The 23,191-nt window shown below is 44.1% G+C and overlaps 1 protein-coding gene across 1 annotated transcript; it reads right to left on the reverse strand.

Annotated features, from left to right (window-relative positions):
- Nucleotides 1-8,865: 8,865 nt before the first annotated feature.
- Nucleotides 8,866-12,569, reverse strand: LOC102080503 (P2Y purinoceptor 14-like). The gene is made up of 4 exons (XM_005464496.2): nucleotides 12,483-12,569; nucleotides 12,124-12,383; nucleotides 10,575-11,124; nucleotides 8,866-9,093 (listed from the first exon to the last, which is right to left on the reverse strand). The coding sequence occupies exons 1-4, from the start codon at nucleotides 12,567-12,569 to the stop codon at nucleotides 8,866-8,868; spliced, it is 1,125 nt and encodes a 374-aa protein (XP_005464553.2).
- Between the last annotated feature and the right edge of the window lie 10,622 nt (nucleotides 12,570-23,191).

Consider the following 23,191-nt stretch of genomic DNA (forward strand, 5'->3'; position numbering starts at 1 on the left):
TCTTGAGCCACAAACAACATTCGTGTAGCAAGGTAGAAGCTGCAATCAGTTTTTGGCAGTGACTTTTATATAACCTTTATTTATGCAGTTAAAAAAAATCTCGTTAACATTAACAATGTCTTTTGTAAGAGTAAGTTGGCCAAGAGGACAGCAGAAATGGCAGCAAATATTACAATAATTCTGTAAAAATATTTTAAGTGGGGATAAAGGATCGGATTGGTTATAATGTAAGTACAATAACACAGAGTTAAAGTTACTTGAAAAACAGAATTTTTTAACTCTATATATAACCCCTTTGTAAACCCTGTTCACCAAAGTCTATTTACCAACATACGTAAAAATATTACACATAAAAAAAATACACAGAAATATTGGAAATCAGTTTTTGGCAGACAATCACTTTTTGGCACAACACCGTTCGCGGGGGAGCTGCGTCGTTGTGGGCGTTTTTTGATTCAGGATTCCCTGCTCTTTAGCGTTTCCCTCCCTGCTGGAGGGCTCCAGCAAGACAGTCAATCAGTAGCTGAGTTTTCCAACAATTTCCACGGTAAAGCCGTCGAGACTGGGTAAGGCGATAACTTATTGCGCGAGGCGTTCATCGGCGGGTTAAACGAACGCATGAGCTTGCTACCCGCAATGAACCTGAAAATTTTGAGGCTCTTGTTAGCCTGGCCATTTATATTGACAACTGCCTTCACGAGAGAGAGAGAGAGACAGAGAGAGAGGGGGGGAGCAGGTGCCATGTTGAGTTGGGAGAGAACGTTTCGATGCAAGAGGTCTCCCAGGCTCCTCTTACTCCCGGTCGAGTCTATGCAGGGTCTCCTCCATCTGACAATACGGAGGAGCCGATGCAGCTGGGTCGAATGAGGCTTACTCCTGAGGAGCGTTGGAGGAGGTTTGAGGGGCAGTTATGCTTATATTGCGGTCAGCCAGGTCATTTTGTTTCTACCTGCCGGGTTCAGTCAAAAGGTGGCACCCACAAGTAACTGTTGGGGCACTGGTGGGTGGCACTTCCTCTCTTTCGCGGGTTCCCCGCATGGAGCTCCCCGCTATCGTGAATGACTCAACCGGAACTTACTCTACTCAAGCACTCTTAGATTCTGGACAGCAGAACCTTATTGACGGTGGCCTTGTGCATTGTCTTGCCATTGAGACGTGCCCCTGGATGTCCCCATCTCCTTTACTGCCCTTATAGGACAGTCGCTGCCCTCTGTCACGCATGAGACTTAACCTGTTTCATTAATACTTTCCGGTAATCATCGCAAGCTCCTCCTGTCCTGTGTTTGTTTTTTTTTTTTTTGTTTTTTTTTCCCCCTCCCCTGAGTCTCCCGTCGTTTAAGGTTACCCGTGGTTTGAGGCAATGCCAATATTATATTTTATAGTTCAGTACAATTCCTCCCACACCATAAGTGATCAACTTGGAAATCAAGATGGAGTGTTGCGTAGTGTCAAAAGCTTTTTTTAAATCAATGAATACCCCTATAGTATATTTATTATTATGTGTTGCTGATGAAATGTCTTCAATAGTATTCATTAATGTTACTGCTGTTGATCTGTTTCATCGAAATCCATACTGACTTTCACTTAAAAATTGATGTTTTTCATTCTGTCAGGAAATACACATATAAAGTATAGCGTTATTTTTGTGCCACTATTCTGAGCGCACGTAAAAAAAAAAAGTTTGCAGGTGCAAGTGTTGTATTTTGAGGAAAAATTTATTTTGAGCGAAGAAAAGCTGAATTTGAGTGAACAAAATTCATTGCTGCGTGCAAAAAATGTATTTCAGTGTTTTCTATTATCCACACACACACAATAGCGGCCCCTCTCGCTCAGTTTTTGCATTTGCGCTTGCTCGCAATGTGTTGCTCGCGCTCTCAACATTTCTGCCCGTGCGCGCTCAACTCTCTGTACACCGTTATATTTGTGCCACAAAACCACCCAATCACAGACTTGGATGCAAAAAAATCTGATTGGCTGTTCTGGTCTCCAATCAGCTCGAAATGACGAAATGCAATATCCCAGAATCCATTTCGTCCAAAACTCAAACGAGGCAGTGGCGGAGGAACGGAGAGTGGCGGAGTTTGAAATATTACTCTTTCTGGGTCACAAAATAAACTTTTAAGATATTTTCATGCGAGAATGGTGCTGTGTAAACTTCAAATGTCTGCTCGATTTATCAAGACAGCACATATTTGCATAAGTGCTCTAATGTTTTCGGAGATGCCTGTTACCCACCAGCTGACCGGGTGGTCACTCGGGTTAAACATAATATATAAGGCTGAACTGACAAAAAAATCACCGACTACACCACCAGGTATTATAGGAAAAACCATAAAGCCTTTGAACTAAAACAAACGCTGTTGTGACAGTGATGTACACTCCAGCAAACAGCTGATACTAGAAAGTAATATTAAATAAATTCTAACAACAGCTGATCAAGCTTAAACGTGCTGCTGTTGTTTAGCGCGACATCCGCTGGTTTCCTTTTTCTGGCGCAAAGTGGGCGATAAACAAACGAGAGACGATCAGCTGATCATTGATCAGTTTTATGATTGAAGTAGCAACAGGAGAGAGAGGGGAGAGACTGAGAGGAGAAGAGGCAGCTGACAGTGTAAAGACAGAATAACTCCAGCTTTGTGTCTTTTTCATTCTAGCTGAAGTTCGGGACGAATCGCGTTCCTTTTCCCCTCAATACGGATGTATTGTAATTGGTCCAGCCCAGAGTTGATCATGACCAATTGGCTAATCCACCACCTTTCATTGTTTATACCGTTACAAAAACAAACAAACATAAAAATGAAAAATCACCATCCGCCCACCAGGCAAATGTCCAGTATGCCCAATGGCCAGTCCAGCTATGCGGTCAGCTGGTGGGTAACAGGCATCAGTGGCGTGTCCAGCCCAGGTGCCACCCCGAAGCTAAAACAATAAAATTCAATGAAATATCAAATGTACGATTATGTTTTCACAGTGAAGCTCAGATATCCGAGTGTAAGTGAATGCAGCATCGGCTTCTGCACTATGAGCATCATGTTAGCAAAGGTAGGAGAGCCAAGCATTAAAGACGGCACCGCAGAAAACAATTTTTCGGTGACAGATTAACAGGTTAACATTGCTGGACTGGCCATCGAGCATACCGGGCATTTGCCCGGTGGGCGGATGACTTCTTTATTTATTTGTTTTGTAACGGCATGAACAATGAGAGGTGCTGGATTGTCCAGATGCTGGCCGATGTGTAAAAATAACTCAGTTTTTTGGTGGCCACTATGTCGGAGCTTCCACAGAGGCAGCAGGTGGATGAGGGAAGGGGAGGCAGGAGGAGGAGAGACCCGAGGCGGTGAACTGAACTTCAGGTATGAAGTTATGACCTGCAGTCTATCTGGGTCAGATATAAACCAAGTTTAGGTGGAGTTTATTTTCGTTATGCTGACTTTTTAGAGTCAGTTACAATAACTCGTACTGCATACTAGCTAGCATGACGGCGTTTCTATACAGCTGGGTGGGTGCTGTGATGTTACTAATAGTGAACTTTATTTTATTCATAAGGTTAGTAGAGTTGCCAACCGTCCTGTAAAAAACCGAATCGTCCCGCATTCAGAGAAAATATTACACGTTTCGTATTGAGCTGAAAAGGAACAGTTTCAGCTACAATGAAAAAGACACAAAGCTGGAGTTATTCTGTGTTTACGCTGCACAGCTGTCTCTTCTTCTCTCATTCTCCCCCCTCCCTCTCCTGTTCCTACTTCAATCATGAAACTGATCAATGATCAGCTGATCGGCTTTTCTCTCTTTTTTTTTTATCGCCCACTTTGCGCCAGAAACAGGAAACCGGCGGATGTCGCGCTAAACAACAGCAGCACGTTTAAGCTTGATCAGGTGTTAGAATTTATTTAATAATAATTTCTAGTATCAGCTGATGTTTGCTGGAGCCACAGCTGTAAAAGCTGCTGGTCATGATATCAGTTTGGATATGTGGTGAGAGGGAAACATGCAGATGAAACCAGGAGATGTCCTTACTGAATCATCAGAGCTGAACAGCTGATGGAGAAACAGGTTTACCTTTTAGGTGACATGAATGAGTTGAAGGGAAGTTATGAACTGTTTCTGAGAGACAAATAACACCAGGATCCTTTTCTAAGTAGCTGACAGCTGATAACTGTGCAGGGGTGGGTCTAGCAAAGTGTTGCCAGGGGGCCAGGTAGGGCATTAACAGGGAAAGGGGGGCACAAAGATATACTTTTCTTTCTTATTCTCATTTAAAATATCTAGCTTTTATTAAATAATTATCTGAATCTTGCGAACAAAGTTTTTATTTGACGTAAATTGTATAGAGATCATACATATAACAACAAGACATCACTGTCACAACAGCGTTTGTCTTCATTCAAAGGCTTTATGGCTTTAATACCTGGTGGGCCGGTCTCTAGTCAAAATGCCCAATTTTTTGTCCCAGTCCAGCCCTGCAGGTTAATACTGGCAGTGTCACCATGCCAGCTGACTGTATTTCATCATCAGCCAGTGTTGTTCTTTATGCATCAATATTACCAAAGTTTACCATAAGGCAGCATAGAAAGTATTTACTTGCTTTCAGGTTTCATTCAAATGTTAGTCTTTTCATTTGTTTCCCCACTTTTTTCCTGCTTCAAAATCAAACACCAGTTTGTAAGAAGATTATCTTCTTTTTTTAATAGGCAGATAAAGTTTTGCATTGGCTAATTTGCCAATTTTATGTTAAAAATGTTTGTATTTTAATATTCAAAAATGTTTTTGCCCAAAACATATGTGCACTATATTTCCGTAAAAATACTATGCAAATATTGCTGTCCTTGAATGCTGAATAAACACTGACAAAGCACTGATTGTATCTCTTGTACATTATCAGCGCAGTATCTAAAAACTTTGCACCGTAGTGGTTAAAATCTCATTCTAATAAGAGTTAAAAGCGCATTCGGTTATTAGGTTTACAGGGTTATTGAATTATGGTTAACGGTTGGTGGAATTTTTTTTAACATTATCTGCCAATTACATCTGCCACCCTTCTCCAAATCTGTGCCCCTACCTGCCCCCCCCCCAACAAAATTTCTAGACACGCCACTGACAGGCATCTCCGAGAACGTTAGAGCACTTTTGCAAATATGTGATGTCTTGATAAATTGAGCAGACATTTGAAGTTTACACAGCACCATTCTCGCATGAAAATATCTTAAAAGTTTATTTTGTGACCCAGAAAGAGTAATATTTCAAACTCCGCCACTCTGTGTTGCTCCGCCACTGCCTCGTTTGAGTTTTGGACGAAATGGATTCTGGGATATTGCATTTCGTCATTTCGATCTGATTGGAGACCAGAACAGCCAATCAGATTTTTTTGCATCCAAGTCTGTGATTGGCTGGTTTTGTGGCACAAATATAACGGTGTACAGAAAGAGTTGAGCGCGCAACCAACACATTGCGAGCAAGCGCAAATGCAAAAACTGAGTGAGAGGGGCTGCTATTGTGTGTGTGTGTATGGATAATAGCAAACACGGAAATACATTTTTTGCACGCAGCAATGAATTTTGTTCACTCAAATTTAGCTTTTCTTCGCTCAAAATAAATTTTTCCTCAAAATGCGACACTTGCACCTGCAAACTTTTTTTACGTGCGCTCAATTTTTTTTTTACATGCGCTCAGAATAGTGGCACAAAAATAACAGCATAATAAAGCGAAAGATTAAAAATATAACAGAGGTTTGATTATACAATCCAAAGTCTTTTTTTATTATGACCATGTCTAACCCATCACAGTCAGTGGACGTATTATTTTTAGGCTTTGTTACAATAGCTATAGTTTCTTTTTCAGTGGTATCCCCTAAGAACAGACCACTCTACGCCTTTCTATTCTTCATTCTGTACTGCATCATCCTGTTTTCTAATTAGGTTTGCCAGGTTGGGTCCGATATTTACAAAAAAATAATTAAATTCATTTACCACTTCATTCATATCATTTACAACCTTATTTTTTTTTATTAAAGTAAGCAGGCAAATTTAAAGATGTATATTTATTACCCAATACTTTTTTTAATATTTCAAGTACCCTTAATATTCTTTTTATTTTCGTAAAATAATGTATTATAATATCCTTTCTTAGTATTATTTATGAGAAAGCCTAACTTGTTTTTATAAACTTTTTATTTCATTTTAGCAGGATTTGTTCTAAGTTTTATATAATCTCTATACAGTTTTTTTCTTTTTACACACATTTTCTAGCCCTTTTGTTATCCATGGTTTACCAATAATTTTCTTTTTCTTTTGCTTATATAACCAAATAAGTATTTAAGAATACTTCGTATGCAGCATTGACGTCATTTACATAAACCTCATTCCAATCGTCTTTTAAAAGATCATGCCTGAACTTATTTATTGCATCATCATTTCTAATCCTTATATATCTGTCCACACACACTTCCTCCTTTTGTGTCATTTTATAATCTAAAGTAACAAAAACAGGTAAATGATCACTTATGTCATTTATGACAAGACCACACTAATGTTGCTTTCCAATCTGTTAATGAAAATATGATCGATTAAGATAGCTGAAGTTTCAGTTATTCTACTAGGGTTAGTAAGGGTATAATCCTCTTCCAATCCTCTTCCAAGTAATAACTCAAAAAATCTGACGATGCCTTATGATTGGACGCTTTTGAAAAAATGAATATTATATTCCCTGCAAATACAAAATGTCTTCTTTCCCTTTGCCTTGCTCAATAAATATTCCACTATATCTGTGAATGTTTCTGTCAGTGTCCCAGGCCTCCTATACATACAAGTAACAATTATATTACTCTTTCTTTCCATTTCTATTTCTACTGTCACACACTCCATTAAATCATCAATAGCCACAGACATATATTCAATTTGTTTACATTTCAAATCACTATCAACAAAAAGTGCCACACCTCCTGCTTTCTTATTAGATCTATTTATATGATATAATTCATAACCATCAATGTGAAAGTCCCAACCCCTTTCCTCATCTATCCATGTTTCCGATAGTGCTATCACTTTAAACTTGCCTTTCAGAGTGTTCAAAAAAATCATTGATCAAAACAAAACTTTTATAGAGGCTTCTACGATTGAAATGAATTAATGAAAATGTGTTGCCTATGTCAACATTATCCCTAAATTGTTCCTAAGTATAACACTCGCATGTAACATTAATTGCATTAAGTACATTCCTTTCTGGGTCGATATTAACTTTAAAATCATGTAGTTTATGATCTGAATCTTCAGTCATTGTGATTGAGTATTCTTCAAATGTCTGTTGTCCTTATGAAATACCCATTAACATCCATACACGTCACAGCATATTTTGGGAATCCACCCATACCTATACAGTTCTTTCCGCTCCATACATAACTGCGGCTCCGACCTATGTCTTGTCTTCCCGCATAATGGTAACACCGTCGGACTAGTATCCCAGTTGCATATCCGACTTACAGCTTCACACTAATCCTCCAGTGTGCCGTCTCATACCTTGCCATTTTCCCCATCCGACATTTGGAAATGGTGTCTTTCACGGACTAAGTTTGGCTAGTTGTTACCAAACACGTAACCATAACAGACCTTCTGCCGTCCATCCACATCAGTATAATCATCCCCTGTCCTTGTCCAAGTCTCCAAGATCCCTGATCATTACGACCTTGGCTTCTTCTGGTGTTCCGTTGAGCTTTATCATCACTTTGCAGTTTCTCGTCCATGTTGCTTGGATTTTAATTTCTTTACGCATGATGCGGGCTTGTCTGGCAATATCTGCGTTCTTTTTGTGAGATGTTCATTCAAATATACTCCACTTCCTTTCAATTGTCTGGACTGCCTCAGTAGCTCAATTTTGTGTTTTCAATTCACAAATTTCGCTAGTATTGCTGGAGGTGCCCTGGCATTCTTTCTGGGAAGGGTATAACACCCAGCTATGTTGTTGCTATGCAGGGGGAATTTTTTGCTCGCAAAAAAACTCCACTACCTGACGCTCTAATGTTTGTTGCTCCTCCACCGGAGGCTCATCTCCTCCAGACTTCACACCACTCCCAGTCTCAGTAACTCTTGTGTAGCTCTTGTGTTTGGTTTCCAAACCGGTAATAATCACGTCCTCCAGTCGTGCATGGTGTTCTAAGTCGTCCACTCTCCTTTCTAAGAGCTGGATTGTCATATCTTTTTTCTTAATCAGGCTTTTTAATTCTTTGATTTGGTCCATCAAAGTCGTTAACATTCCTTGTTGCTTAACTACCCGCTCGACGTCCGTCGACAACTAGTTAAGCGACAGCTTAATCTCCTCCAAATCTTTAATTTTCCTCATCTTTGCCATTTTCTCCTTTTTGTTTGTTTGTCTTTTGTTTGTTTGTCTTTTGTTCCCAGCAAAATATATTTAACTAGGAATTAATCACATAACCTTTTCTGAGACGCCAGCTTGCATCCAAATATGCACGGGGCCATAATCCCCACATTAACTGGTCCACTTGTCGTAGTGAGAGTTGGAGTAGCCATTGCTTGTCACACTGTTTACAGTCTGCCTTACCTGGTTACACCTGATAGCAGTCAGACTCCTCAATACACACATACAATACATACATGATAAAATATATGTGTGTATAATATTGCTTCCACTGCACTTTATGCACACATGAAAAATTATCTGAGTGTATTTACTGTATATAGTAACTATTTGTAGATGGTAGAAGTTATTCTTATCGCATTTTTTTTTTTTTTTAATTTGTAAACTATTTTTTCATATTTTTGTCTTTATTTTCCTAATAAAGCATATGTAAAGAAGGACCTGCGGCTTGACGGTGGGGTGCCACGAGACATTCGGCGACCCGCCAGCGGAACCCGGCTATCCAGTCCTGACGGCCAGAAAATGTCGCCCGACGGCGACAGTGGGAGGCGACGCGTGAAATCCACAGCAGGGCAGGGGTACGCCTCTGCCTGCATCTGGCGGTGCTACGAGGGAGGCCGTGTTCAGGTGTGGAGAGTGGCTGGACTGTACGGTGACGCGCCGTCCGGAGGAGACAGGAGCCTCCTCCCTGGTCTTCTGGCTGGAAGAGGAATTCCTCTCCTGTCTCTGTCAGATAAGGAACATTTGCCCGAGTGTGGCTGGACCGTGGGATTATAGGACTGTGGGGGGGAATTTTAGCATATGGGAAACATTTGTTTAGCTTTTGGTTTTGATAGTATATAGTTATTCCTGCCGGCAGGGTTTTTAGCGTATTGAGAACACTCTTTTTATTGTATAGGGGGGATTTTAAACTGTATTTGAAATTCTGGCTGTGTTTGTTTCCATGGAAATAAATGGTGTGTTTAAGGCCAACTTCCACTCACTCCCCTTCCTCTTGTATGTGAACGGACTTGGAGGTGAAGATTTATATCCACCAGTTTTAGCGGATATATATACACATACATAGACATACTGTATTATCAGCACTGTGAGCCTCACACAGGAATAGCAGGAGGAAGTAGCTGCTTTACATGGACAACATATTGAAACTAAAAACATACGGGAAAACACGCACAGTTCATTGCGATGCAGTTACAATCTGAATTTCATGCATTTGTCTTGTTTATTTAATTGATAAAGAGGAGTAAAAAGTGTTCTAAACTTGGCATAAAAATAAATCTCATATTATTAATCTCTGACTCTCTTCCACAGCGTGTCTTTTGTCTTGTCTTCCTCCCCTAACCCTCAACCGGTCGTCCCTCCCTGAGTCTGGTTCTGCCAGAGGTTTCCTCCTGTTAAAAGGGGGGGTTCCTTCCCCAAGTCGCCAAGTGTTTGTTCAACGGTGATGGTTGGGGTATGTATTGTACTAAGGTCTTTAACTAACAATATTGTGTTTTTATGTTGTTTCCACAACATAATCTTTCTCCTCACCTCAAGCCTAACTTCCTCCAGAGGGAATAGCTGTGAATGTTTCGCCTGGTACATTAACGTTTATCATTATGAGATAAACAGCAATCTGACAGCCTGTAGATGAATGCTGGTCACAGTGTTTGAGGTGACTCGAGGGTAAAAGAGTAAAAACTCAGAAAATATTTAATTGTCACATTTCTACTTTTTTACCTGACTTATTGCCTAGTCTTCATATCAGCAAAATATATTAAAATATAGTGTGTACAAAAACATTTTTTACAGAAACAGACACCTGGTAGAGGGAAACTCAAGTTGGCCAGCTTTGGCATTTATGGGGTACTATGTTAACACCATGCATTGTTTGTATGACGTTTATCATAGGCTGGTTCAGATTATTCATTTTAAATCACATGTTGTACTAATAGGTTTGTTTGGTTGACTTCAGTCTTGTACTGCAGCTCAGCAGAAACTCCTGTGCTTTATAAAGAATTGGGATTACTAGGCTCATTTGATCCTCAAAACAAAAAGAAGAAAAACAGAATAAAATCTCATCCTACCTTTGTGATAAGTTGAATTTTTCCTTACAGCTCACTGGTTTGACTTGTTGCTCTTGATTTAATGATGCTCAGTTTCACCTCAGTGCTCTGACTCTCTGTATTTGCTTGTTGAATGTTGGCTCTCCTGGATGCCTTTCTCACTTTGTCCCAAAAAGTCTTACTAAGGAAAAAGTAAACAAGAGGGTCCAGGCAGACGTTGAAAACTGACAGCATGGTGGCCGCCTCCTTCAGGTAGTACAACACTGGACCCACAGTGCAGCTGTTCAACAGAAAAACAAATGGGACTCGAACCAGGTGATAGGGGGCAAAACAAACACAGAAGATGCTGACCAGCACCAGCATGTTCCTGCGAGACTTCACCAGCTTCTCAGAGGAGGCCAGCTGACTCTGCTGTGCCTGCAACACCCTGCGGGAGGTGCTGTAGTAGAAGAAGACCAGGGATATGGAAACCAACAGGAAGATGATTGCAGAGAATGTGTGGATAATTTTAAACATCAGGCTAACTGATGCACTAAAGAAGAGCCCACAGTGTCTGGGGATAGAGGTCAGAGGTTTCTGGGTGATGAAAAACAGGATGTTGTAAGCAACTGATGGAGCCAGGAGACAAACCCAGGTGACCATGGAGACAATGTTGGCAGTTCGTACTGACTGCAGGACATGAGTTCCTGAAGGTCTGACAATCTTCAGATACCTGAAGAGAGAAGACAAAGGAGACAGCATCCAACTTCACTAATTAGTCACAGTGGAGCCAAATCTGGCATTTTAGGTCAAATTACCGTAACTTTCAACCATTGGCGCGATCGAAAAATCCCAACTGTTCCTGAAAGCATCAACTCTGTGCTTTTTCAGTGATATTAGGATCATTACAGTAATCCCAGACAGGGCACCACATCCAAATCTCGGCAAGAAACACAGAAAACAAAACAGCAAACTGTCAAAATAAGCCAGTATTTAAAAAAAATAATCCAAATGCCTGAATAAATGCCTGTTTTCTGTAGAATTCCATCACACTCACTCTCTATTTTCTCAACCAACATTCATCTTCACGGGGGTGCTGCAACACAGTACCTGAGATTACCATACTGAACCCAATATCACTGAGTTGCTGCTTTCAGGAACTGTTGGAATTCTTTTAATTGAGCAAAGGTTCAGGAGTTACAGGAATTACAAATGTAGAAAGGTTTGCACAGTTTGCTATGTTGAGCCAATTAGTTATTAGAAGAAGTGTGATAGGAAGTTGCTTGCTCATGAGTGAAGCAAGATGGTTGTTCCTTCCAATCTAAAGCCATCCACTGTATTAAATCCCTTTGAGTGGCAATATGATTAAGTTTCTTACTTGTGTTCAATTGTCAGACAGGGTATATGATATTATTAAAGTGATTTGAACTGTATGATGTGTTTTATATGTCAATAGAAAGACTTCCAATCCAACCTTGTGTTTATGTGACATTTCTGTATTTTGTATCATTTGAGTTTCAGATTTTTTTGCATTAAATCCTGTTCAAATACAACATGTGCCTGTTCCTTGGAGGAAGTGATGCAAGAGAGAATTTAGCTGGCAGTAAATCTCAATAGAGGACACAGGGTCACATTGGGTGCGACAGTGTATACACATTCATAATTTAGTCAGGAACACAGGGTTAGTGGTCATTAACACTTTTTGTAGTCAATATCAGTAAAGGCTCCTTACCTGTTGGCAGCTACATAACACATAAATATGATGCTGGCGTACATGTTGAGGAACAAGGCAGAAGCTCCAAAGCTGCAGTAGAGCTGCCAAGCAATGACTGATGTGCCACCATAGTGGCTGATGCGGATTGGCAGAGAGAGGCAGAGCAGGAAGTCAGCAGCTGTCAGGTTTTTCAGGTAGACCATCAAGCTGCTTGATGCCTGCTGCTGAGCTCCACAAAAGTAAAACTTCAGGATCAAGCCATTGAGGGGTAAACCCACCTGAACAGACACGGAGCATGGAGAACAGGAATTTAGCACATGCACAGAGATCCTTTGTGCACTGTTAGAAATTTAACAATCTGAAGATTTGAAACTTACCACAAACAACAGACTGTAGCCCAGCATAAAGAACGGGTTGACTGATGTGCCGACGAGATCACAGGTCTCGTTCAAGGGCGAAGTCATGTTTTTTGGGTCAACCATGTTCCTGAAGCTGAAAAATAAATCCTTTTCATTGAGATCCGTCTTTCAAAGTGTCTGGCTTGATAGAGTTTAGTGTTAATCAAAGACCAATTATTCACTTCCTCATGTTGTTTTACAAAGAGATTGTAACATGGCATTGCTCCATAGTCTATATGATGATATCTGAATCTGAGCAAGATGTTAAGCTGTCACATAAAATGGACAAAGTTTCACACTGGTTCAGATCTTCATGCCTTACACTGAAAATCAAGGAAACATTTGTATTTTACATTAAGTCATAACCAAATATTTTGATGTGGAAGAAAGAAAGAAAACAGTGAATGTTTAATATTTATGTTTTATCACAGATGATGAAAAAGATGAAAATTTTTGATGTGAAACTACGGTTATTTTTGAATGAAGTATCAAATGTTCAATTTCAGATCCTAATTTTATGTCCGTAGCATTCATGTTTTTATAATACTGCATCTCAACTGTTAAAACATTTTTTAATCTTTTCTCAGAACATATGAGCAGAGCTTTTAGTTCAACTGTTCAGATAACTGTACATGAAGTTTTTGGAAGAAACACCTGTGCCCACAGAGCAACTAGCAAGACTCACCTGTATTTCTGCAATTTTCAGTGAGCAGGGAAAGCTGCTCGAGTCGTTATGTCCTCTCAGTCTAATGATATTCTTGCAGATCATGAAACACACAGTGATCACACTCCTAACATGCAACCATTTCCTCTTTGTGTTTGCAGCTTTGTATTCACAGGAAACAGACGCGTCTTTTTCTTATCAGTCATGTGTCTGCACTTTTTTCTTATAACTTATAGCAATAACTCTTCAACAAGATGTAAAATTTAAAGCATGCAATCTGGAAGCAAAGCAAAGCAGCAGCACAGAGCATTTCCACCTCCATGAAAATCTGTCTTTGATCTGAACTTTTCGGGGATGTGGATCTTTGATTTATCTATACTGCATATTTTTTTTCTAAAGGCTTGGGGATCAGTACTACATTCCTTCTTTGCTGCTCTTTGATGTTATCTTGAACTGTTTTAGTCATCCTGCTCATCAAAACCAGCTGCATTAATGTCTGTCCTGTTGGTCTGCTTTGACAGCATAGCCTTCTGCAGGATATTGCTGGTACAGCAGAGGCAGCATGGAGACCAGATAGGTAGCGCATCTGCTGATCGATTGCGGAGTGGCTTCTCTTTTGGCTGGGCTTCCCATGCCCTTTCATTCACTGAGTGGCGTTTCATCAAGTAAAGTCAGATTAAAATTTGAAATAAATTAAGACGTACCAAAGAAAAGCAATCTGTTTCCTTTCATCACAGACAGCGCTGTCTTAAAGCTCCTCACCTGCCAATTAATGTTCATCCAGCTTTTACATTGCTGCCATCTTGTGGCCACAGTGGACCATTGTCAAAGATGCATTTATTTCAGTCTGACTGGAGCTGGGCGAGCTGCGAGGATAGCAGCATGTTTCTGATGGTTTGTATGCGCAGTTAATTTCACAACTGTTGTCTGTGGCTGTTCAATTCAATTTTATTTATATAGCGCCAAAGTACAACAGTTGCCTCAAGGTGCTTTGCACCCTCTCGCAGCCCTAAAGGCAAAAAGCCGAGGCCTTAAAATTAGAGTCAAAAATTAGTGAATTAGTGATCTGTTATGCTATATTTATGAGGTGAAAAATCTGTGAATGAATCAGCTCCGCTCATGAGTCATATTAGGCATAATAATACTTTAAGCACAGTCTGAGAAGGAGGAGTGGGAACACAAACACCAGCTTTGTTTTAATTCATTATTACACACATAAATTCCTCCACTCAGTGTCTTAAACACGGGACAGGAACATAAGAGCAATAACTCAGCAACATGAATCAGTAACAAAGAGAAACCATGGACTGATTCATGATCAGTATAACTCACACGTTAAACAAGTTTCTAGGGCTGCCTTCTTTCAGCTGATCAAAACTCATCCATTTGTTACTTTGAGGACAGATTACTGTATTTACTTATTATTAGACTTTTGGGTGTTGAATGTATTAGTGTCCTCTCAGATCCAGCATTTTACTTCTAGGTTAAGGATAAAGGTAAAGGATGAGCAAGCAGTAGGACTCACCTGTGTTTCTGCAGGTTTCAGCTTAGAGCAGGAAAAACTGTTTGAGTCGTTATATCCTCTCAGTTTAATGTTGAAGATACGGAAACACGCATTGACCACACTTGTAGCATGAACCCTGAGTATTTCCTGTTTGCCTTTATTGCTGGTGCGACACATTTCACATGCAGAACAAAGCCATCATTTTCTAATCGGCTGTAATTTAAATGTTGTACATTTATTGCATACTTCATGTGTCTGCATTTTTTTCTCATATCATCATACATTAAGTTTCAGCATCACTCTTTGACAAGATCCAGAATTCACAAGCTGAAATTAGCAAAAAGAAAAAACTGTTGATTTGAGGTTCTTGTCATAAAAATCTGTCTGAGGTCTGACCAAAACTGTGGAAATTAAAATGGAGGGTTGAGGTATTAACACTGCACATCATTTATCATGGTGTGAGTCTACTTTGGTTTAAATCACACCAGCTGCGTCGTCATCTTCCTGATGATCGTCTTCTTCTTCTTAGGTTGTCAGGACAGAAGAGTGTGTGGTGTGAAGCAGGAGGCGGCAGCTGAAAAGGTGCTACAGAAACAGTCTGGACAATAAAAACGAACACTCGACATGCAAGATTGTGTGCATCGGTCTTTTATTTTATCTCAAGGGTGTTGTATATAAATCCTCAAGCAGGCTGCTGCGGTCATCTGTAGTTGGCATGGCTGACGCCAACACTCGCCATTTATTGTCTGAGCTCTTGCTAAACTGTAAAAACTGTAAAATGAAATTATTCGCCTTCAAATTCGAAATTATTCCTTTTGAAATGTAGGTTTCAGCTGTGGGGCACAATTTTGACTTGCAAGAAAACAAAATGAAAGAATATCTGCGCTATATTTTATCTTAACTCCACCCTTATTTAGAGCTATGGAACTGTTTCAGAGAGAAGGCAGTGGACTGTTACGTCAAAGTATCGAACACAATCTGCAGTAGACCCTTGCACATAGAAAGCCGCATCCACTGCAATGATTGCTAGCTCGCGCAAATGGCCCAAAAAGTTGTTAGCACAACACTGCTTTCCTTCTGAGGGGTGGTTGAACTTAGATTGCCTGTAGGCTTTGTCACGTAAAGGTATGTCACACTAGCTCTGCAGACAGCCTTTATCCTTATATATATTAGTGCTGTCAGTGTTAATCTCGTTAAAATGACGTTAACGCCATAACCGCATCAACACAGGAAATCTCCGTTAGCGAGTTAGAGCCCCACCCCGTGCGTCGGGCGATCCGCCCCATGTGTGTGTATATATATAAATATATATTCATTTCTGTGTTTCTGTGTTGGGCTGCTTCAGCCACTACATCTTTTTAGCTGATATTTTTTTCAGATTATCTTAGATTTTGTTGCTTTTTCTTTCTTTTAAATTAGTAAAACACTGGATGAGCTCATAAAGTACTGAATGTCATTTAAGGGTCCAAATGCAGGCAGCCCTAAGTTCCCAGCCGACATGGAGCCATGATCGAGAGCTAAAATGGTCCAAATTTATCTTCAATCAGACGGTCAGTGTCAGTGTTCTCCAAAATAATGCAATAAAGTTTCATGTCCGGGTGTTATTGAAAAACTGGATTCTGAGGATGTCACTGTAGATGGAAACAGATCTGTTATTGTACAATGTGCGTTAAAGGAAGAGAGTTCTTATTTCCCATGAAGCATCGTGAGAAGTTTTCTTTAAACCTGTTGTCAAGGCTAGCGAAGCAGACTCAGGCGCAGACCACAAACTCCTTCAAACAAGAGTGAATTTATTTACAGTGCTCTCCACAGTGAAATATATTGTAACGATGGTTAAATGTTATTTTACAGTGACAGGTTGGTTATCTCTGCACGCTGTTGTTATTTCTTTAAGATACATGTTTGGTTGTGCTGCAGGAAAAAGGGAGTTAATGTGTGCAGGAAGGGGAGGGGGGTCCTTGTTGTTGGGTGACTGTACGGGGCTGAAGTGAGCTATTGTACGAGAGCACTCTCCCCGGAGTTAACGGCCCGTTTGCCTGTGTTACGGAATAAACGGACAAACTGAGATCAAAACGTCTGGTTCTTGAGAACGTTACACTGGTGTCAGAAGTGAAGAAAAAATGACTAAAACTCCCGACACCCTGTTGCTGGCGACGCTGACCGTCACGAGACCCGAGGATGTTGCCGGACAAGAGGAGAGGGAGGATCGTCCGCACTCGCCTGCCCATAGAGTGAGGGAAACGGCGCTGCGGCTGTCTGCTGAGGCTGTCTGCTGAGGCTGGATTTTCTCCAGGTTTGACTAGGCTCGGGAACTTTTCGCACCGTGGCCGCGATTCCGGTGGGAGGGAGTTGACCTCGCTTGGCGCGCCGTCACGTGATGTAAACAAACATGGCGGCGCCCAGCAAGCTGCAGCGAACATAAAAACGCCTAAGTTCAGCGGCAAGACGCCATGGGAAGTGTTTATTGCACAGTTTAAGCTGTTAGCTGTTGCAGCTGGCTGGTCTGAGGAACATAAAGCTCTCCAATTGGCTTTGTGCCTGTGTGAGGATGCAGCTGCATGCCTGCTGCTGCTGACCGAGGAGCAAAGGGGAGATTATAATGCTCTGGTTGGGGCACTTCAGAGACATTTCAGGCAGTATAACCAGCCGGTGCTGCTGAGGTCGGAGTTCCACAACAGACGCAGATTGCCAGGAGAGCCCCTTCGCATTTTGGCCCATGAAGTCGAGTGTCTTTGCCGGAGGGCGTATGACAGCATGCCACCATCAGTGCAGGCGGAGTTAACTCGGGACCAGTTCCTGCAGGCCCTGAGCCCTAAAGAGCTCCGTATGCAAACTCAGCTTGCTCGACCGGCCACACTCAGTGCAGCCCTAGAGCTAGCGTTGGAGAGGGAGATGCTTTCAGGATCCTCTGGGGGCGCTGAGGACACACGTGGTGAGGGCTATGTCAGCACCTGTGGAGCAGATGGAGATGCCAGCGGGCCTGTGCAGTTTGGTTCAGACGGCTGCTCTGCAGTCGCCTTCCCCTCGGGCTGGCCCACGCCGCCGACCACAGAGCTGCTGGGGATGTGGACAAGTCGGACACCTCATCAGGCAGTGCCCCAAGCTTGCAGCGGTTCAGGGAAACGCCCACGGGCCCGTGTAAGTGGGAGTACACGGGTCAGGGAGAACGACATCCCCACACCACCGCCATTTCCACCCGGTGCGGTCATCGCTGTGGGCTGGACCCAGGTTGGCGACTTTTGCCATGTTCCAGTGATGATTGCGGGGGTGTCCTGTACAGCCCTCTGGACACGGGGTCCAATGCAACGCTGGTCCGACCCGATGTCGTCCCAACCGGAGCTGCTGTGCAACCAACTAATGTGCGACTTAAGACTGTGACCGGGGATCTGGCCCCAATTAGAGGGAGGGGAGTGTTCCAGTTTAAGGTGGGAGACCTCGGTGTGCCTTATGCTGCCTGGGTGGCTGACGTGCAGGACGCCTGCATCCTTGGGCTGGATTTTTGCGAGCCATTGGTGGTGTACTGGACTTGGGCAAAGGCTTCCTAATACTCCCCGATGGGAAGAAGGTGCAGCTTATTCCTCCCCCGGTCTGCCCGGCATCTGCCGCAGCGTCCACCTCCACCTCGGAGACCCCCGCATACCCGCCAGCAGAGCAGCAAGCGGGGGAGGAGGAGAGGCTCTCAGCAGTGAGGAGCATCTGGTCAAAGAACTGTGAGGGGCTGACTCCACAGCAGCAAGAGAGTCTATGGCAGGTACTAAAAGAGTTTGGAGACATTTTTGCCCTGAAAGAAAGTGATGTTGGCTTGACACACTTGCTAGAGCACGTCATTGAGACCGGGGATGCCCAGCCTATTAAAGTGCGCCCCCGCCGCCTGCCCCTGGCTCATCAGGAGGCTGCTGACAGAGAGTTGTGTGAAATGATGAAGGCGGGCACCATAGAGCCATCTGATAGCCCGTGGGCCTCCGCTGTGGTGATGGTGCCTAAGAAAAACAGCCCGAGGATGCGTTTCTGTGTGGACTACAGACCACTCAACAAAGTGACAAAAAAGGACTCTTACCCCCTTCCCAGGATTGACGAGTCTCTCGATTTAGTAGCCGGATCCTCCTGGTTCTCCACCCTGGACCTGCGGAGTGGCTACTGGCAGGTGCCACTGTCCCCTGAGTCCAGACCGAAGACAGCCTTCTGCACCAACAGGGGACTATGGCAGTTCAAAGTCCTGAGCTTTGGTCTTTGCAACGCTCCTGCTACCTTCAAGAGGCTTATGGACAGTGTGCTGGCTGGTGTCCCACGGCAACGGTGCCTGGTCTACCAGGATGACCTTCTAGTACACGGGAGCTCCTTTGATGCTGCCCTGGATGCCCTGAGACAAGTGTTGGGGAGGGTGGCAGCTGCAGGCCTGAAGCTGCACCCCGACAAGTGCCACTTCATGAGGAGGGAGGTGGAGTTTCTGGGCCACAAGCTGGGTCATGAGGGCATCAGCACTTTCGAGGAAAAAATTCACACCATTACTGAGTGGCCCACACTAGCGGACCAGAAACAGCTCAAAAGCTTCCTAGGACTGGCTTCTTATTACAGGAGGTTTGTGAAGGGCTTTTCCTCTATAGCTGCACCACTCTTCCGCCTGCTGCAGAAGGACCGTGACTTCATCTGGACCCAGGACTGTCAGCAGGCATTCAACACCCTCCGCAGATCGCTGACAGAGTCCCCAGTCCTCGCCCCCCCTGACCCCACCCTGCCTTTTGTCCTGGACACTGACGCAAGCAATGTGGGGCTGGGAGCTGTGTTGTCGCAGGTCGGGCCGGACGGTGAGAAGGTGGTGGCGTACTTCAGCCAGGTCCTGAACAGGAGTGAGCGGCGCTACTGTGTCGCACGATGAGAGGTGCTGGCCATGGTGGCAGGGGTAAGACACTTTAAGTACTACCTATGTGGCACATCATTCGTTATCAGAACTGATCATGCCGCCCTCCAGTGGCTGATGTCTTTCAGGGAGCCAGAGGGACAGGTGGCTCGCTGGCTGGAGGAGCTCCAGGCCTTCAATTTCACTGTGGAGCACAGAGCAGGGACGCACCATTCTAACGCAGACGCCCTCTCTCGCCGCCCATGTGCTGCAGCTGGCTGCCGTTACTGTGAGAAGCGAGAGGAGACAGAGCGGGAACTCAAAACAATGGACGGAGCAACACAGCTTGCCTGCAGGGCTCTTCTGGTGGTGGATGCAGCGGAGTGGAGGGCACGGCAGGAACAAGACACTGACCTGCTGCCAGTCCTGCAGTGGCTGGAGAGGGAGGAGCGACCCCTTTGGGATGAGGTCACTGGGTTTTCCATCTGTACCAGGGGGCTGTGGGCCAAGTTTAATGCTCTCAGGCTGAAGGAGGGGGTGTTGGAGCGTGCCTGGAAGGATCCCGCCACAGGGGAGGAGAGGTGGCAGGTTGTGGTGCCAAGGTCAGCTGTGCTGGAAGCCTGCCATGGGAGCACTGGCTCCGGCCACTTTGGGGTCTCCAAGACCCTACGCCGCCTGCGCCAGGGCTACTACTGGGGTCAGCAGTGGAGGGATGTGGAAGACTTTTGCCGCAGCTGTGATGCATGTTCCTCGCACAAAGGGCCACAGGACCAGTCCCGGGCTCAGCTTCAGCAGCAACCAGCAGGAGCTCCAATGGAGCGAGTAGCTGTGGACGTCATGGGCCCATTTCCTCTTACAGACAGAGGAAACCGCTATGTCCTTGTGGCCATGGACTATTTTACCAAGTGGCCGGAAGCATATGCCATCCCAGATCAGGAGGCTGAGACTGTCGCTGATGTATTAGTGGAGGGGATGTTCAGCCGCTTTGGAACAGCAGAGACCCTCCACAGTGACCAGGGGCGTAACTTTGAGTCCAAGGTATTTGCTGCCATGTCCGAACGCCTTGGGATTAAGAAGACCCGCACCACCCCACTTCACCCCCAAAGTGATGGACTGGTGTAAAGGTTTAACAGGACGCTGGCCCAGCAGTTAGCTATCCTTACCTCAGAACACCAACAGGACTGGGACTACCATCTTCCCCTTACCCTCATGGCCTACAGGTCGGCAGTGCAAGACTCCACCCAATGTACACCTGCCCTGCTCATGTTAGGGAGAGAGCAGAGAACTCCTGCCGAGCTGGCTTTTGGGAGGCCCCAGACGCGCCAGAGGTGCCACCAGGCCGGGACTACGCAAGGAAGCTGCAGAACCGGCTGGATTCTGCCCATTCCTACGCCCGGGAACAGCTGGCGAAGGCAGGCCTGCGCCAAAAGAGGAATTATGACATCACTACTAAGGGGAGGCACTTCCGTGCTGGGGAGCTGGTGTGGGTCTACAGTCCAAAGAGAAAGAAAGGACGGTGCCCTAAACTGGATAGCAGCTGGGTGGGGCCCTGCAGCGTCCTGGAACGAGTGGGGGAAGTTGTTTACAGGGTGCAGTTGCCTCCTAGAGGGAGGAAAGTGGCACTGCACAGAGACCAGATGGCCCCCTATAGAGGACAGTCCCTCCCCTCCTTCCCCGGGGAACATGTACAGAGCTCCCATGACCCTGCACAGAGGGACCCCTGGCCGGAGCTGCATTCCCCTCCCTCGGGCTCTTCACCTCAAAGCCCCAAAGCTCCGTCTACCCCCCAGGGGCTCAGGAGGTCAAGAAGGGAACGTAGACTACCCCCCCGCCTCAGAGACTGTGTTGTTCCCTCGGGGACGAGGAACTTATTGCTGGGGGGGCAGTGTAACGATGGTTAAATGTTATTTTACAGTGACAGGTTGGTTATCTCTGCACGCTGTTGTTATTTCTTTAAGATACATGTTTGGTTGTGCTGCAGGAAAAAGGGAGTTAATGTGTGCAGGAAGGGGAGGGGGGTCCTTGTTGTTGGGTGACTGTACGGGGCTGAAGTGAGGTATTGTACGAGGGCACTCTCCCCTGAGTTAACGGCCCGTTTGCCTGTGTTACGGAATAAACGGACAAACTGAGATCAAAACATCTGGTTCTTGAGAACGTTACAATATATACAAAGGTGTTTGGGGAAAAGGGGCCAGGGTTCCAGGGTCCAGGAGTAAAAGGGGCAGGAGTCCAAGGGGGAGGATTTCCACACGGCTTCCTCAAACACAAACAGCTCCTCTTCTCTCCACCACCACTCTGGCTCACGCTCAGTCACAGTGCACAGGGAACGGGTCCAGGGGGAATCTACACACATACAGATAATCAGTTAGTTTCCAGGTTCAGGCGTACTCACGAATTAAACTTGCAGGTTGCAGGTGTAACGGAGTTAAAAATACATCTGAAAAACATGCACTTACCTGGTCTTAATTATTATTTTAAGTGTGAATTTTATCATTTTTGTTGTATTTTATTTTGAAAACCCAGAAACCGGATCTCACTCTAGCGTTTAGAAGCTGCTAAGGCTTCCGCTCCTCACAGCGCGCGTTTGCACTGTGAGGGTAAGTTCTGTAATGAAAGGCTCTGGCATTTTTATGGTTTCTGGTGTGAATGTTGTTACATATGTTGTACATGTCGATGTATATAGGTTTATATTGATGTTAGAATTTTACTGTGTAACCAAAACAAAGGCTGGTTGCTGTTAAACAGTGTTTCTGCCGTATTTATGCTCTTTGGCAGTAAGCTTTGTCGGCCCCCTAGTGGTTGCTGTGCATTGCAGGAAATGTATTTGGACTTACTGTTTTTCTGTGCTTTTTGTGATGTTGTTGTACATTGTAGGAGCTACAATTGTGGGTACCACCAGAAGACACATGTTAAGTGTTTTCTATGTCTTCTTCAGGTACGTGAGCTTGTTAACAGTCATTTTGTCTGTAAAGCACAAGCAAGTGAAAATGTAGTGCGCTACCGTTAATTTGTCCACTAGAGGGAAATATTTAGCCGGTGATACTTCTGTTATCCTGTTATTTTGTTTTATACGGTTGTGAAATGTATTTTTATAAGTCATAAGATTTCTTTTTGTATACAAGTTCGGTGTGACAGACTGTAAAATGGGAGAAATTATTATTTTCCATCTTTTCTTTATTAAAAAGTTAATTGTAAGTCTGTCAAGACAAGGCCCGTTTGCACTGTGAGGGAGCTACAATTGTGGGTACCACCAGAAGACACATGTTAAGTGTTTTCTATGTCTTCTGCAGAATAAACCGTGAAAAGCCAACCTTTCTGAGCGTCTGTGATTTATGAAGAGCTGGAAGCGTTACATAGGGCGACTGACGCTGATGGCTCAACGATCCAGCGACGAGTAGAGCAGGTCTGCCATCTTAAGTAGCGCTCTAATTCATAATCAGCGGCAGGTGTGCTGATCATCCCCAGGTGGGTGGGCCAGGGGCGGGAGCCCACACTGAGCTCCGCCCCAGCAGGAGAAAGAGAGAGCGGGGGAGAGAGAGAGAGAGAGAGCAGGGGCGAGAGAGGGAGAATAAACAAAACAAGGCGTCTGACTGACGTCAGCTGGCGAGGTGCGGGGACCATGACACCTGTCAGGAGTTTCCGGCCACTCTGTCATATTTTCGGTTTTACATCATGTACACTAT

Source organism: Oreochromis niloticus, linkage group LG3 (assembly GCF_001858045.2).
Source record: "Oreochromis niloticus isolate F11D_XX linkage group LG3, O_niloticus_UMD_NMBU, whole genome shotgun sequence".
In the NCBI taxonomy this organism is placed as follows: Eukaryota; Metazoa; Chordata; class Actinopteri; order Cichliformes; family Cichlidae; genus Oreochromis; species Oreochromis niloticus.